Source organism: Apis dorsata, unplaced genomic scaffold (genome assembly GCF_000469605.1).
Source record: "Apis dorsata unplaced genomic scaffold, Apis dorsata 1.3 scaffold_221, whole genome shotgun sequence".
NCBI classification, from domain to species: domain Eukaryota; kingdom Metazoa; phylum Arthropoda; class Insecta; order Hymenoptera; family Apidae; genus Apis; species Apis dorsata.
In genome coordinates, this window is record NW_006263503.1 from 164,454 (window position 1) to 178,444 (window position 13,991).

The 13,991-nt window shown below is 29.0% G+C and overlaps 4 protein-coding genes across 7 annotated transcripts in view; 1 reads left to right on the forward strand and 3 right to left on the reverse strand.

Annotated features, from left to right (window-relative positions):
• The window catches only part of LOC102673201, a 6,120-nt gene extending 4,303 nt beyond the window's left edge, over positions 1-1,817 (reverse strand). The window contains exons 1-3 of one of the 2 annotated variants that reach the window (XM_006615327.2): positions 1,386-1,816; positions 799-990; positions 311-683 (exon numbers count right to left, since the gene is read on the reverse strand). The gene's annotated coding sequence lies outside the window, so the exon portion shown is untranslated. Of the gene's footprint in view, positions 1-310; positions 684-798; positions 991-1,385 lie in introns of both variants that reach the window. The other variant, XM_006615328.2, reaches the window with a different exon arrangement.
• A 1,665-nt stretch (positions 1,818-3,482) lies between these two features.
• Positions 3,483-5,567, reverse strand: LOC102676680 (ribosome biogenesis regulatory protein homolog). Of its 3 annotated transcripts, none has more exons than XM_006615357.2 (6): positions 5,282-5,567; positions 4,768-4,929; positions 4,432-4,690; positions 4,055-4,356; positions 3,809-3,982; positions 3,483-3,737 (listed from the first exon to the last, which is right to left on the reverse strand). In XM_006615357.2, the coding sequence occupies exons 2-6, from the start codon at positions 4,920-4,922 to the stop codon at positions 3,608-3,610; spliced, it is 1,020 nt and encodes a 339-aa protein (XP_006615420.1). In that variant the 5' UTR covers positions 4,923-4,929; positions 5,282-5,567; the 3' UTR covers positions 3,483-3,607. The 3 variants fall into 3 exon arrangements, with proteins under 3 accessions (XP_006615420.1, XP_031366175.1, XP_006615421.1); XM_031510315.1 differs by lacking the exon at positions 5,282-5,567 and adding an exon at positions 5,151-5,262; XM_006615358.2 differs by lacking the exon at positions 5,282-5,567 and adding an exon at positions 5,082-5,099.
• LOC102676555 (DNA-directed RNA polymerase III subunit RPC8) lies at positions 5,158-6,371 on the forward strand. The gene is made up of 5 exons (XM_006615356.2): positions 5,158-5,492; positions 5,575-5,758; positions 5,832-5,972; positions 6,041-6,162; positions 6,274-6,371. Exons 1-5 carry the CDS (start codon positions 5,382-5,384, stop codon positions 6,325-6,327), a joined length of 612 nt encoding a protein of 203 aa, XP_006615419.1. The 5' UTR covers positions 5,158-5,381; the 3' UTR covers positions 6,328-6,371.
• A 1,170-nt stretch (positions 6,372-7,541) lies between these two features.
• LOC102676419 (F-box/LRR-repeat protein 16) overlaps positions 7,542-13,991 on the reverse strand; it is a 10,138-nt gene continuing 3,688 nt past the window's right edge. The window contains exons 2-7 of the mRNA XM_006615355.2: positions 12,665-13,023; positions 11,297-11,590; positions 10,450-10,741; positions 9,553-9,748; positions 8,486-8,634; positions 7,542-8,260 (exon numbers count right to left, since the gene is read on the reverse strand). Coding sequence (XP_006615418.1) covers positions 8,112-8,260; positions 8,486-8,634; positions 9,553-9,748; positions 10,450-10,741; positions 11,297-11,590; positions 12,665-13,023 — 1,439 coding nt within the window. The 3' untranslated portion in view covers positions 7,542-8,111. The remainder of the gene's footprint in view (positions 8,261-8,485; positions 8,635-9,552; positions 9,749-10,449; positions 10,742-11,296; positions 11,591-12,664; positions 13,024-13,991) is intronic.

The following is a 13,991-nucleotide window of genomic DNA, read 5'->3' on the forward strand; positions in this document are numbered from 1 at the left end:
TATTTAAAAAAGAAAGATGATTATGGATTCAATAAATATAAAAATATGATGTTGAATATGATGTTGATTGAAATATGTACAAAAATTAAAAATTCTTTAAAAAAAATTAAACTACTTTTAAAATTACAAAAAATATATATATATTATCTTAAATAAATAATAATAATCTTAAATAAAACAAAAATTATTTTATATAAAAGAATAAATTACGAGTATTTTATAATAAATAATAAAAATTATAATTGATCACATTAATTTAGTTAAAATACTTTTTATATACATTTTTACTTAAATAATTTTTTATTTTTACCTTTCAATTGTCAAAATTTTTAAAGTGAACGAGTAGACTTCTGCATTGAACCTTTCCGTTTTGACCTGTCAATGGGTCAAGTAGTTCCGACACAAATGTAACAAATCGAAAAACCCTCTTCTTTCTCATTGTTTCTTATCGTGACACGTTCTAGTTATCCCTTCTTTTATCCTACTCAGATATTTCCCTTTTTTTTGTCTTTTTTAAACCTCTTTCCTTTTTCATCTTATTCGATTCTTTATCTTCCTTTTTAATCATTCTCCTTGTTAATTATTTTTATTATAAATACGTAATGCTTATATAAGTGCATATATGGAAAACATAAACAAATCGGATATACGCCACATTGCGATATTCAATAAAACAATATTAACTGCAATGGATAATATCACATGCTAAACATTGATTCGATATCAAACAGGATTGTAAATTAGAAAAAAAAAGAATAATGAATTCTTGCAAAGAAGCAAGCAGGTAAATGTAATTACCGCTATAATCATGTAGATATATCGGTAGTAAGAAACGAATGTATATAAGTGCATGCAATAATATGTGCGTGCACGAAGCAAGTGAAAAAGGGTACATAAAGCCAATATGAAGTTCCAGAAAAAATGTTGAACGATTGAGAGCACCCAAGATGACCACGAACTTGACGATAAATCGTCCTACTTGAGTACTTCCTAAAAAGAAAGAACACATGAAGCGCGTAAAAAAATAAAAGGCTGGCTGGTGGCCGACGGGCACATCACATTTATTATTTTTCTTTTTTTCTTTCATTTTTTAGGAAATTCACGATAGGAAAACGCGTATTAACAAAGAGCGGTTTATACAATAAAATGACGACGATGAAAACGACGACGACGACGATGGAACAATAAAGGCTACATTTGTTTCTTTCTCTCCCTCTCTCTCTCTCCCTCTCAAAAACACATTATCTTTCTCTTTCTTAAAATTCTCGTTCATTTCGCATCGCTAGCAACTGCTGCAGCAACGTCGGTGACGATTCGACGGCGGCGGCAGCAACAGCAATAGCAAAGCATGAAGTCAGCCAGCAACACCAAAAGGCTGCGCGTACCAACGACTCAGGGTAACCACTGCACCGTATTTGACTTGCTCCTCTCTTCGTTTGCCTCGACTATGTGGATGACATATTCTCGTTCGTTGTGCTTTTCTTTGTTCTATTAATTTTTTGTTCACTAATTTTTTTTTCTCGTTTTATCCCTTATACAAGATACTAATTGACCACTCTATTAGAGGGACACGCACGCACACAAAAGTACGGGCACAGACACAGGGGGGAGAAGGTGGGAGGCACGCGCGATGGGATATGCGGGCTACGAATCCAGGACACGATCCCCGTGTATACACACGGTGCGTATCACTCGGTCGTTGCAATTAACGCAGCCTCCATCCTTACCCCACACTTTGTGGACGCGCCCGTTCGTCCCGAGCTACCACCAACTGAGCACCGCGACCGATCGCGCGCGATTACTTCTTTATCCTTCTGCTCAGCAATCCCCTCCTATAGCCCTTGTCGCACGCGCGTTACGTCGCTCGATTATGTATGCCTTTCGTTCAATTGCCTTTTCGAATATCTGAAGTTACTCAAGGCTAAGACTTTTATAAGATCATATGTTCCATTAGGAAATCAGTTTCAATAATTTATTTGTCTAATAAGTATGTAAATAACTATATAATAAATATATATAAGTATATATATATATATTATTTCCGATTGATCGTCTGCATGTATAAATGTAATAATCGATTTTTTTATGCATTTTGAGAACCAGACAGAATTGATAATAAAATCGTTACAACATTTGATTCTTAGTTTTGAATAAATAAAAAAATCGAATTAAATGACTAATTTTCTAGTAAATTCAGTAATATCAGCAAATATCTTTTTTTTTTGTTTATAGAATAAGATTCAATTTCGAATATAATTATGATTAAATTAATGATCAAAATATTCTTTCAAATTATATTTTCAATTGAAAACCGAATAATTAAAGATTAATCTTTAAAAGATTTATCTTTTATGCATCTTTCATATACTTATATATATATATACATGTACATAATCATAATTTATAATAAAATTATTTTAATTATTGTTCTAAATAATATTGTATATCGAAATTTAATGATATTGTGTCTAAGTAACATATATAAATTGAATAATATATTTCCGATCTGAAATATTACATACATATATTGTCATACTGCTGTGCTTTCAACCATGTGCCCTTATTTCTCTTACAACGATATATTAAATTCAATGAAATTTATTATTTAATATTTTTTATACAATATTAAATAAAATGTTGAAATTATAATGAGTAAACAGAATTGCAATTTTAAATAAAATTCAGGAATCTAACGTATTTACCATTTCAACATATAAATTGCGCAAGATATCCTAATGCGTTTGTATTTCGTTTAGATAACATTGAACGTGTACACATATACAATACGTATAAAATCACATGTGGGGTGGAACCCCTTACAGATTCTAGGGCAACCCGCTTTTGCACTTACCCTCCCTTACACCCGCTACCAGGTTACCTCGCTCTCTCGACTTCTCCGAGTCGATATCCCGTACTGCTTTTGACCTTTCACCTTTCTCGCATTACCCTGATTCTGTGGCTAAGGGACAACCTGCCTTATCGACTCGTAACTATCCTTTCATTTTATTTATGATTATTTAACCAAGCTTAATTAAAATTCATTAGAATACACAATATATAGACTGTATTTTATCTTTGATTAATTTTATTTTGGTACATAAATTTTATATTTTAATTATATTTTATTTCTAGAATATATTATTATTTTATTTCATCTTAGTATCATTATATGTTTATCTTATTCTATCTTATTTTTTAAGTTTAAGAGAAAGTAGAAATATTTTTCATTTTACATATATCTCATCACATATATGTTATTTCTATTACAAATATTATTATTTTAATTATTGTTAAATGATAGTTTACATTTTTAATACGTGATTTTAGTTATCTATATAGTTATCTATAAATCGTATATGATTTAAATATAAAAATATAATATAAGTTCAACTTATTTACTTTGAATCAATATTGAAATTTTTCTTTCAAAACTTCGAAAATATAATTATTTAAAAAGAAATTATAAAATTTTAAACACAAAATTTTTTGTATGAATAATATTTATTTCACTATTGTATATTTATTATATATTTATCATATATTTCAGATTAACTTTGTAAATTACAATAATTAAAATTTAAACAAATAAATTTGAATATTTATTATTTTATCTTCGTTTTCTACCTCCAACTTTAAGTCTCATATTTCGTTGACCTTTACCTGCTTTTGGTTTTTTTGCTCCCTTGGCTTTTGTCCCTTTTTTATTTTTTTTATTATCTGCTTTAATTGGTTTTGTTCTAAAATTTAAATATATTTGATTATGTAGTGTTTCTTATATTAATTAATTTTATAAAGAATGAAAACATACTTTGGTACAGAAAAGTCTTCATGAAGAATTTTAGTATTACTCTTCAAAATACTATCTGCTAGATTAGTATTCCGTTTTTTTTCTTCTTGTAAATTTTTAGGAATTTCTTCAGCTTTTCTTTTCATACCTGGAACTTGTTTGGCAATCCCTTTTGCATCTTTTTCTTTTGGTAATCTAGTATCACATATTTAATATATGTAAATATATAAATTTAATTCTATAACATTTTAATGATATAATATATACCTATCTTGGAATTTTCCAAGAGATGCTGTTGATGTACGTGCAATAGTTACAGCTTGTGAAAGTTGTTGTGAATCAGAAAAATGTTCTTTAGTAGGAAGTCCTACTTTAGGAATTTTTATATTTTTTGACTTGGCAATATTATGTAATCTCTGCAATTCATTCTTAGACTTTCTTTCTTCTTTAGCTATCTTTGCAGCTGTAAATGGATCTTCCATGGCTTTACCTTCATCATTAACTTCTACCAACCATTCTTTCTGTTCTATGGCTTTATTACGTTTATAACCAAATGTAGGTATCCATTTCTGTATCAAAATAAAATGAATATTTATTTATATATCAATAAACTTATTTTAATATAAATAAAATCAGTAATTTACCTGTAATTCTTCATCCCATTTAAGTTTAGATTTACTTTTTTTTTTAGATTTAATACCTTTTTCTTTAGCAAATTGTTGCCATTTTGTTAAAGGTTTAGGTTTTGGAATTTTACGAGATCTTGGTAATATAAATTTTTGTTTAGGTAATTTTGCTACTATTACTTCATCAATACGTTCTGTTGGAAGTTCCCAAATTTTATTAATCAATATTTGCACATTATCTCTTGTTAAACTTTTTAAATACTCTTCAGGCTGTGACCTATAAAAAATAAACTAATTAAAAATATATATATATAAATCATTTTAAAAATAAAGTATATTATAAGAAAAGGTTACTTTATTGCTTTTAAGTCCAAATTGTTGTAATCTAATGCTAAAAGAGTTCCTAAGTCTGTTTCAACTTCTATATCTTTATTTACTATTGTAGTTCGGGTATCTTTTTCTTCTGTATTATTTTCTAGAATTGAATTAACAACATCTTTGCTATCCATCCTTTCTCTGTTAAAAAGAAAATCTTTTTTAAATTACGAATAATATTCTTAAATATTTATAATATAAACAAACAATTTTCGTTTTTTAATATTATAATATATATGTACTACATTTTATATGTATATGTACATGTATATGTATGTATATATATATACTACATTTTTCATCTCAAATATTTATATGATAATATTGAATAGAATCTAAAATATCTAGTTTTTTTTTCATATTTAAATAAAGCATCTTAAAGCATATGTATTAGAGGTTATATTGACAATAATGCAGTTTTCTTCGTTGTACATTATACTCAATACGAAAATACGCAATATATTTTTGATAAAATATATTCATATATACTTACATTCGTATATTTGCCAATATAGATATATGAGAGTGAATTAATACAATAAATATTAATTATTTTTATATTTTAAAATTACTTGTTGTTTTATAGTAGACTAATGTTTGTTCTTGCGGAATTGAAAGACACAGTTAGGATTCCACCAGTGGAATTCAAGCAAAAATTAAACGATGCTATTACAGATGAACTTAATAGAAAGTTAGCTAATAAGGTAAAATATCACAATTTATTTAAATTTTATTACATAATTTTATTAATAGAATCCAATAAAATTATTAATTTATTTATTAAAGGTTTATCTTAATGTTGGCCTTTGTATTGCTCTTCATGACATTACGAAAATTGAAGAATCATATATTTTTCCCGGCGATGGTGCATCTCATACCAAAGTAATATTTCGTTATATTGTATTTCGTCCATTTATGGAGGAAATATTAATAGGAAAAATACGTAGTTGTAGCATTGATGGTGTCCATGGTAATATTTACATACAATATTATTATTTATACTTCAATTTATATTTTGTTTATCATTAAACTTTTATTTACAGTAACATTAGGGTTTTTTGAAGATATTGTGATTCCACCTCACAAATTGCAACATCCATCAAGATTTGATCAAATGGAACAAGCATGGGTATGGGAATATGATACAGGAGATGGTGAAAAACATGATTTATTTATGGATGCAGGTAAATTATTTTAAAAAGTTTCAATTATATAACAAAAATATATACATTGATTTATGCATAAATTTTAGGAGAAATTATACGATTCAGAGTAGTAAGTGAAACATTTACAGAAGCCTTACCTACAGGACCAAACATATCTGGGGAGACTGAAACATCAGAAGCTAAAAATATATCTCCATATACTTTAGGAGTATGTATCTTTACTTTAGAAATATTATGAAAATATCGATCATTGATATCATCATATAAAATGATTTAATTTTAATTTAAAATTAATGATTATTTTAATTCCATATTCTAGGGTGCTATTGATGAACCAGGTCTTGGATTGCTTACATGGTGGGAAAATACTTAAGAATATAAAAATAAATTCAGATCAATAAATTTTTATTCACAGCACATTCCATCATGTTATTATATATCACTCTTATAATCCGTGATTCGAACCTCATGCAATCAGATCTCAGATAGAATTTCGACTGTGCGAATATATTTATATATTTAGTTTTGATTGGTAACAGAATCATTAATTGTATATTTGTACAGTATATACAAAGACTTTATGTGCTAAACATGTTAATAACACGCAAAAAATAATTTCAGTTTGAGATTAGAAATAGAAGTCGAGGTCATGTTGAACTGTTACACAGAAATTATTTGGTAGTGCAAGTCTCAACATAAAAAATATTGCACTTATTTAATTACAATAGTGGCGAATAATTCCCTTCTGATATCTTATGTGCTGACATGGAATAGATGCATAGTATTTGTCTGACACTGATTCATTTTAAATAACCATCGAAATAGATAAACACGTAAAACACGTTTTTTTTTTTTTTCTATATTGCGATATATTATTACATTTAATGAAAAAACATTTGAAAACTTAGCTAGATGTAAGCCTTAAATGTAGGAAACATTAACATTATTTGACAGCAGAATATACATAGGTAAAATATAAGTTAAAAACTTTTCTTTTCTTCTAGACAATACATATATGTGCAATGATTTTTTGTCTTTTTTCTCTTTTTTCTTTCATTCATTTATTTAGCAAATACATCGTCGAATAAATCAAAATTCGCAGAATAATGTTTTGCAAAATTAAAATATTCATTAACGCACAACCGGAATGTTTTTCTGATTTTTTTTTCGCTTCTTTTGTTGTTGACTTTTTTTTAATGATATTTCTAAAATAGTAACTTGTTTGTTTTTTTTTTTCTTCAAAAAGCAATGCGACTAATTTTTTTTTTTTTTTTTTTTAAAAATTTTTTAAAAAAATTAATTTTTTTTTTTTTTTTTTTTTTCAAAAAGCAATGCGACAAATTTTTTTTTTTTTTTTTTTTAATAATCACGCACATTTGAACGTTGAAGCGGGTTAAACAACGCTCTAAACATAGTTGAAGTAGAATGATATACATATAATAAAAATTTATCACAGTTCTAACTGTTGAGTCTGTCGTCTCGTCGGATAATCTCTACGTTCTTTTATTTTATTTTCTTTTATTTTTTTTTTATCTTTTTTCTTCTTTTTAACAAGAATCTACTATAATTAACTTGTCTCTTCGTTTGTTTTTTTCTTTATTCTCTATTATCAAGCGGGGACTTGTGTAAAAGTCTGTACAGATTATCAAGTTACCGAGAGGCGAATATGTTTTTGCATTTTTTTTTTTTTCATATCTTTTTTCAAACATTTTTAAAACGAAAAAAAACGAAAAACAAAAATAACAAAACGTAATCGAACCGTACAATTCGGTCTAAAGTTCTAAACATCGGCGAAAAAGGAGTGCGATTCATATAGGAGCTCTGGTGTATTAAAAATGACTACATGCTATCTTAGTGTTAACATTTGCATGTTTTTAAAGGCTAGTGTTTCTTTTTTTCTTTTTTTTTTTTATACCCTTTACCGTTATAAGAGAGAACAATAATATGCGGTAGTGTTCAAGTTTGGACGTCAATTGCTTCTTTCTTATATCTGCATCAGCTCCTCTTATACATAAATACAATCGTCGTATCCTTGTCTAAGTATTGCTTTACATAAAATTTTTTTGCCATCACATTCTATAGAAATAGAAACTTTTCTGAATTGGAACGCAAAAGTATTACTAGGACTGTTGCCTGTTGTTTCTACAGTAGCATAATTTATTCGATGATTAGGCAGCGGGGCAGATGTTCACGCAAATAATCGAATAATTCCTGAGATGTTCCCGGACAATTGGTTAGCTCTAATTCGTGTAAATGTCGAAGCTGAATCAAACTGGATAATCCGCTACTTGTGAGCAATGGACAGCCTGTGGAAAATTTATATTTTTTAACATTTCATTTTATATTATTTATTTATATGTATATAAAATTCTAATAAAATAAATTTTTTAAAAATATTTTTCTTTTTGATTCTTTTTATAGCTTAATATAAGATCATTGATTGTTCACTTTTTAAAGAAAAGGCTCATATTTTAAATTTTGATGTGCAATATAATGCACATCATATAGGGTAAGTTTTAGTTTGATCTTACCTGCCACAGAGAGTACTTGTAAGGATTTCATGCCGCACAAGTGCTGAAGTCCAAAGTCTCTAAGTAGAATGCACCATCTCAAGAACAATGCGCTCAATGATCCCATTGTGGAAATGTAGCCCACGCCTATGTCTGTGATGTGCACACATCTATATGAGGAGAAGAAAAAAAGAGTTTAATAAACTATTCACTTTTGAATTTCTCCTTAAATATAGAACTTTTAAATTTTTCCATCTTTGTTTCTTTTTGACTTTTTTGATATTTTCCTATTATAACTCCTATTTCAATTCATTTTCTAAATATCATACATCTTTTACAGATTTATAGCATAATTATAAAAGATATATTATTATATAAAATAAAAATAAACTCATAATATCTTTATTAAGAAATTGCTACAGAAATTAATTAATATAAGATTTTTCCTTTATCCAATTATTCATAAAGTACAGTTTCGTTTTGTCAATCAATTTAAAATATATAATATATTGATATGTATATGAAAACGATGGTTGAACTCAAATCGTCTGATTCCAAGTTTATCTTGAAAGTACATATATTGATTGATACATACATATTGATACATATATGATTTATACATATAAATATATATTTCAAATGAAAACAATTACTATTAATTTTTTAAAGAAAAATATGTTTTTTTAATTTTTACATTGAATTCAGTTATATTATATTAAATTAATCTTACAAATAAACTTTTTCTATAATTGCAACATTAAATACAATCTTATATTTGAAATATTTAACATGCACAAACATATATTTGACGCTTATAGGAAATACTTTTTACTCTTTAAACATCTGAATGCGTTTACAATCGCTGATTCATCCTGGCATTGCATAATAGTTGATCGTAAATAGAAACGCTCGTTAACGTGTTCAGTATTTAGAACATGAATGGATCGTATGGATTCACCACGGTCTAAACACACTACGATGGTGGATCACGATTTCGCTAACACGATTTAAAAAAAGAGCAATGCAAAGAAATAAAACGATTGTTCGTTGTTTGTGGTTGGATGTCTCTTCTTATTATCAATTCTCACCTGTCTAAGGTAAGCTCCTCTAAGTGATTCAAATCACAGGCGATATACTCTAAGGCGGCATCGGTGATTCTCGAGCACCAGCTCAGATCCAATGAACGAAGCCTGGACAAGTTTTCTGCTATCAATTCGACACCGTCATCCGTTACTTTGCTGCATCCGGACAACGATAGGACAGTCAGATTGGGCAAGGAATGTACTGGAATATAAAACGAAAAAAATAAATGATTCATTTTCTTAGTTACGTCTTGTTTTCTTTTTTTTTTTCTTTCTTCCTTTCTTTTTTAGACCAATACGAAAGCTATCGTATAAATAACGACAATCGGTCGTTGTCCTCGAATTGTCTATGTTTTACTCATCTAGGAGCGTGAGTCTGAGCTGTTGGTGACAGCATGAAAGCTAAATAAAGCGGTTTCTTAATTCTAAATTTATAATGGTTGAATGCGTGGACCACTTATCTTAATTTCACACTATCGTCATCATGAATTATTTCTACCTGGATCCTGGGAGAACGGTGTCGTAACTGTCCCGCTTTTCCGCGTCTTGAATAATCGTTCGCATATCTTTTCAAATTATATTGTACAATGAATATTACTATAACAATTATTATGATAATAAAAGTTAATATTAATAAAATAGTACGAACAATCCGGATATTCTTGAATTTTTATGTGACACGTTTGAATGTCTAATTAATTTTCATCCACTTAGATGGAGGCGTGCAGCTATTCAAAATATCGAGGAGATCTTAAACAACTCTTTCTCTGAATATATATAGACCATTACTTACTTTCTAAACATTTCACGGTTAACATAACATAATTGTTTTACAACCAAATTTCTCATCTATAGATATCGAATTAATGAGTTAAGTAAAAATTAAAAAGAACGATTCCTTACCAATATTGACTATACCATGGTTAGTGAGTTCCCAGCAGGATTGCAGCCTGAGGATGCTAAGGGAGCTACTCTGGGTTGCGTGAAAATATCCAAGGGCGGCGTCGGTTACATGATAAGCTTGCAACGAGAACTCGTAGAGACTCGGCAGTAATTGAGCGACAGCACCGACGGCTTCATCAGCCACATTGATACAATCCGACAAGGAGAGCGATACTATTCTAGGTGTTAAGCAAGTCCACAAGCCGGCTTCCGTTATTTCGTTGCAACCTGCTAATTCAAGCTCGAACAACGCCTGAAAATATGGAAAAAAGAATTAGATATTGTATGGTAAAAATTTTATTTATAAGTTAATACGTGATGTAAATAATATATACAAAGAATAATATTTAATTACTCGAAAACAAAATTTTAAATATAAATATTTCATTTTTCGACTTATTTTTGTAGAATCATTTCTTACTTGATTGATATGTTGAGTCACCCTATATAGAGAACTTAAGAGAAACTAAAAATAAAAGTCGATAAAAAGTTAAAAAAAAAAAGGTAATGCGATGAAAAAAATTTTTTTTCAAGGTCATAAAATTATATCATACATATGGAATGATAACTTATATCTAACGATTTATTTTTCGATCTTGAAAATTGAAGAAAATTCATTTCTAATTCTGATTGTTTAAATTGAGATCAGGTCTTTTCTTGAGGAAATCTATTCGATTGATTACTGATTAAACATTACATCAATAAAATCTTTTTTTATCTCTGGAATCAAAAGATAAATGATATTTTGTAATGAAGTATATTTCCTCGAATTTAATTTAAACTCTCTAATTTAATTTATATTACGTACTTGTAAATGATCTAAGAGAGCTTCTAGTCCCCTGTCGGTCACCGCGCAACATCTCAACGACAATGAATGAATATTTCTTTGCGCTAATGGAAAGCCGTGCGTCAGTTCCGGGATATCCTCGTCCGATGCTCCGAGAAGAACCAACGAATGAAATCCTCTTCTAACTAAGGAGGCGTAGAGTCGCGTGCGTGAAGTAGAAGGCATGGCACGTACTTCGCGACATCTTACTACGGGTACCAAGCCTGCCCAAAGTCGAGGCCGCGCGTAAAGAATGTCTCTCCATCTTAAGCATACCTGTATATATATTATCGTACGATTAAATTTTTGTTTTATTTTCGGAGAATTTCAATAGTAAAAAATAGAAAGTGTTAGAAATAAAAGATATATAAAAGAATAATCTTAAAAGAATAATTATTATATATTAAATATTGAATTAATTATATATTATTATTATTGTAATTATAATTATATATTAAATTTCTGAATTTTTCTGAATTCTTTTTTTATTTCTTCGAATTCCTCGAAATGTATCCTAACAATCAATATCAATTTGATCACTTTTGAACGATATAAAAAACTTTCTAATACGATTGAATTACTTTTCAAATTGTAAATCAATAATAATTTTGCATAAATTGCAAATTTATGTGAATCCACGATTAAGATGCGAAGCCAACCGACGATTACTGCCAAACAAATATGTCGGTTGACAAAGCATCTTACAAGACTCTCTTAATCACAAGTGATTTATTTTACGATCAAGAAGAATCTTACATGCTCAACAAGACAACTATTGTCTAATCCATATTGTAAATCCTATCTTAAGTACCGCGAAATACCAAAGAATATCAAATGTTCCATTCCTTTCAACAAATTTTTATCGAACAGAAGAAAATATTTCTTTTTTTATTAATCGCATTACAAATATAGGTTAAGAATATTATAACAATTCCATTTTCATCCTATTTGTAAAAGATATCTATTAAATTTTCTTAAATCTTAGCCAAACATAGAATTCTACAATTGTACAATAATTAATATATTTTTCCGATTCAATACGATCATGATTTTTTCTTTACAAAAATATCATAAGAAAAAAAAAATTGCATAAACTTTTATTTGAACTATAATTAGACGAACACTAAATCAAACGCTAAACGCAAACATTATTTCTCATTCAATTATTCATACAATATCTTTCATGAGGATATTTCAAAATATTCTGCCAAAAAAACACTTTTTCACCTCTCTTTCTCTCTCTCTCTCTCTTTGGAATGGAACATGTTGACACGTTTAAAGGAAAAGGAAAAACTACGATTACGCATCCGCTGTAAGTTTGATTAATAACGATCATTCGATCGTTGGCACCTGAGCCAAAATCCTCCTCTCGATGGCGGAGAAGTAGAGAAAGAATTTGCTGAGGAAATGATCATCTTGCATCAGCTGATCCCACGTGGTAGGCGCGATGTATCCACCCGTCCCACCGCTCGCCAGAGGCACGTTCTTCCCTCGATTCCTCGATATCCTCGCCCTGCTCGGTGTACCGATGTTGCTCAACCCCTTGTTATTCGCCGATGGCATGTTACTCATCGACGTTGGCACGCTTCTGCTCGGCTTTTCCGGGGTTGCGTTCGCATTGTTCGCGCTCTGCAAATTCGTATACGGAACTCCTCCGCTACCGCAGAACACGTGCGTAACGCGTTCCATGACGCTCGCCTTTCCCCCACCTGAAACATTCCGTCGTTTATTTTAAACGTCGTTTTCTCCATTTTTTTCCTTTCCTTTTTTTTTTTTTTTTCTTTTTTTTTATGCAAATGGAATGGAGGTAAAATGAAGTTAAGTAATAATGTACGTTTTCAAATTGGATAACGAGGATTTTCTAATTAAGCTAAGTAATTCGAACAGTGTTATAACATATATACAGTTTTCTTATATATGTATATATTCTCTTCTCTTGTTAAGAGAACTTCCTTAATTGAGTTAATTCTGCGAAAAAATGCATTTAAATGCAGTTTCTTTCTTTTTCTTTTTTTCTTGAAGATGATAATTCGTATTATCCGTGTTAGTTTAATAGCGCTCACTAACATCTTGAAAAATTATAATGTATATCTGTGCAACGATTTCTGAATCGCGAACGTATATTGTCGTAATTTGTTTGAAATATTGATTGAGCAAAATAATTGGAAAAAAAAAAAAAAAAAAAAGAAACGATTCGAAAAATTTTTCGATGTTTAATTTTTCTCGATGGTAAACACTCGTTCAATCAAATACTTAACATGGAAATATCCACGAACACGTGAATACCCTCGATGCATATCGAATTTAAATATATCCTTTCATCGACGTTTAATAATTATCGATTTATAGAATATAAATAGAATAATTTATGCAAATTTCTTATTAAAACATCCTGTTGTTCAAATAATATTGTCTCTTAATACACAATTTGTGAATTTAATTAAATCATGGTTATATTGGAAAAAAAAAATTGTGGAAAAAGAAAAAATTTCCATACAATATTACATTGGCGAGCTTGTCTTTAAAAGCGTTTCTGCAAAGGTAAACTCGCTGCGAAGATGCAGCAGTTATTTTCGTTTTATTTTCGAACAGTATGTCCTATTTGGCTCTGGGTACGTCTCTATTTCCTGTCTCTATCTCTTTATCGTATGACGAACATTTTTTTTTTTTTTTTTTT

Excerpts from the sequence above, each read along its gene's own strand:
- LOC102676680 (XM_006615357.2), bottom strand. The coding sequence starts at position 4,922 with ATGGATAGCAAAGATGTTGTTAATTCAATTCTAGAAAATAATACAGAA. Across the intron at positions 4,691-4,767 it reads TTGGACTTAAAAGCAATAAA|GTCACAGCCTGAAGAGTATT; the intron begins GTAACCTTTTCT and ends TATTTTTTATAG. Across the intron at positions 3,983-4,054 it reads CTTGGAAAATTCCAAGATAG|ATTACCAAAAGAAAAAGATG; the intron begins GTATATATTATA and ends ATGTGATACTAG.
- LOC102676555 (XM_006615356.2), top strand. The coding sequence starts at position 5,382 with ATGTTTGTTCTTGCGGAATTGAAAGACACAGTTAGGATTCCACCAGTG. Across the intron at positions 5,973-6,040 it reads TGATTTATTTATGGATGCAG|GAGAAATTATACGATTCAGA; the intron begins GTAAATTATTTT and ends CATAAATTTTAG. Across the intron at positions 6,163-6,273 it reads TATCTCCATATACTTTAGGA|GGTGCTATTGATGAACCAGG; the intron begins GTATGTATCTTT and ends TCCATATTCTAG.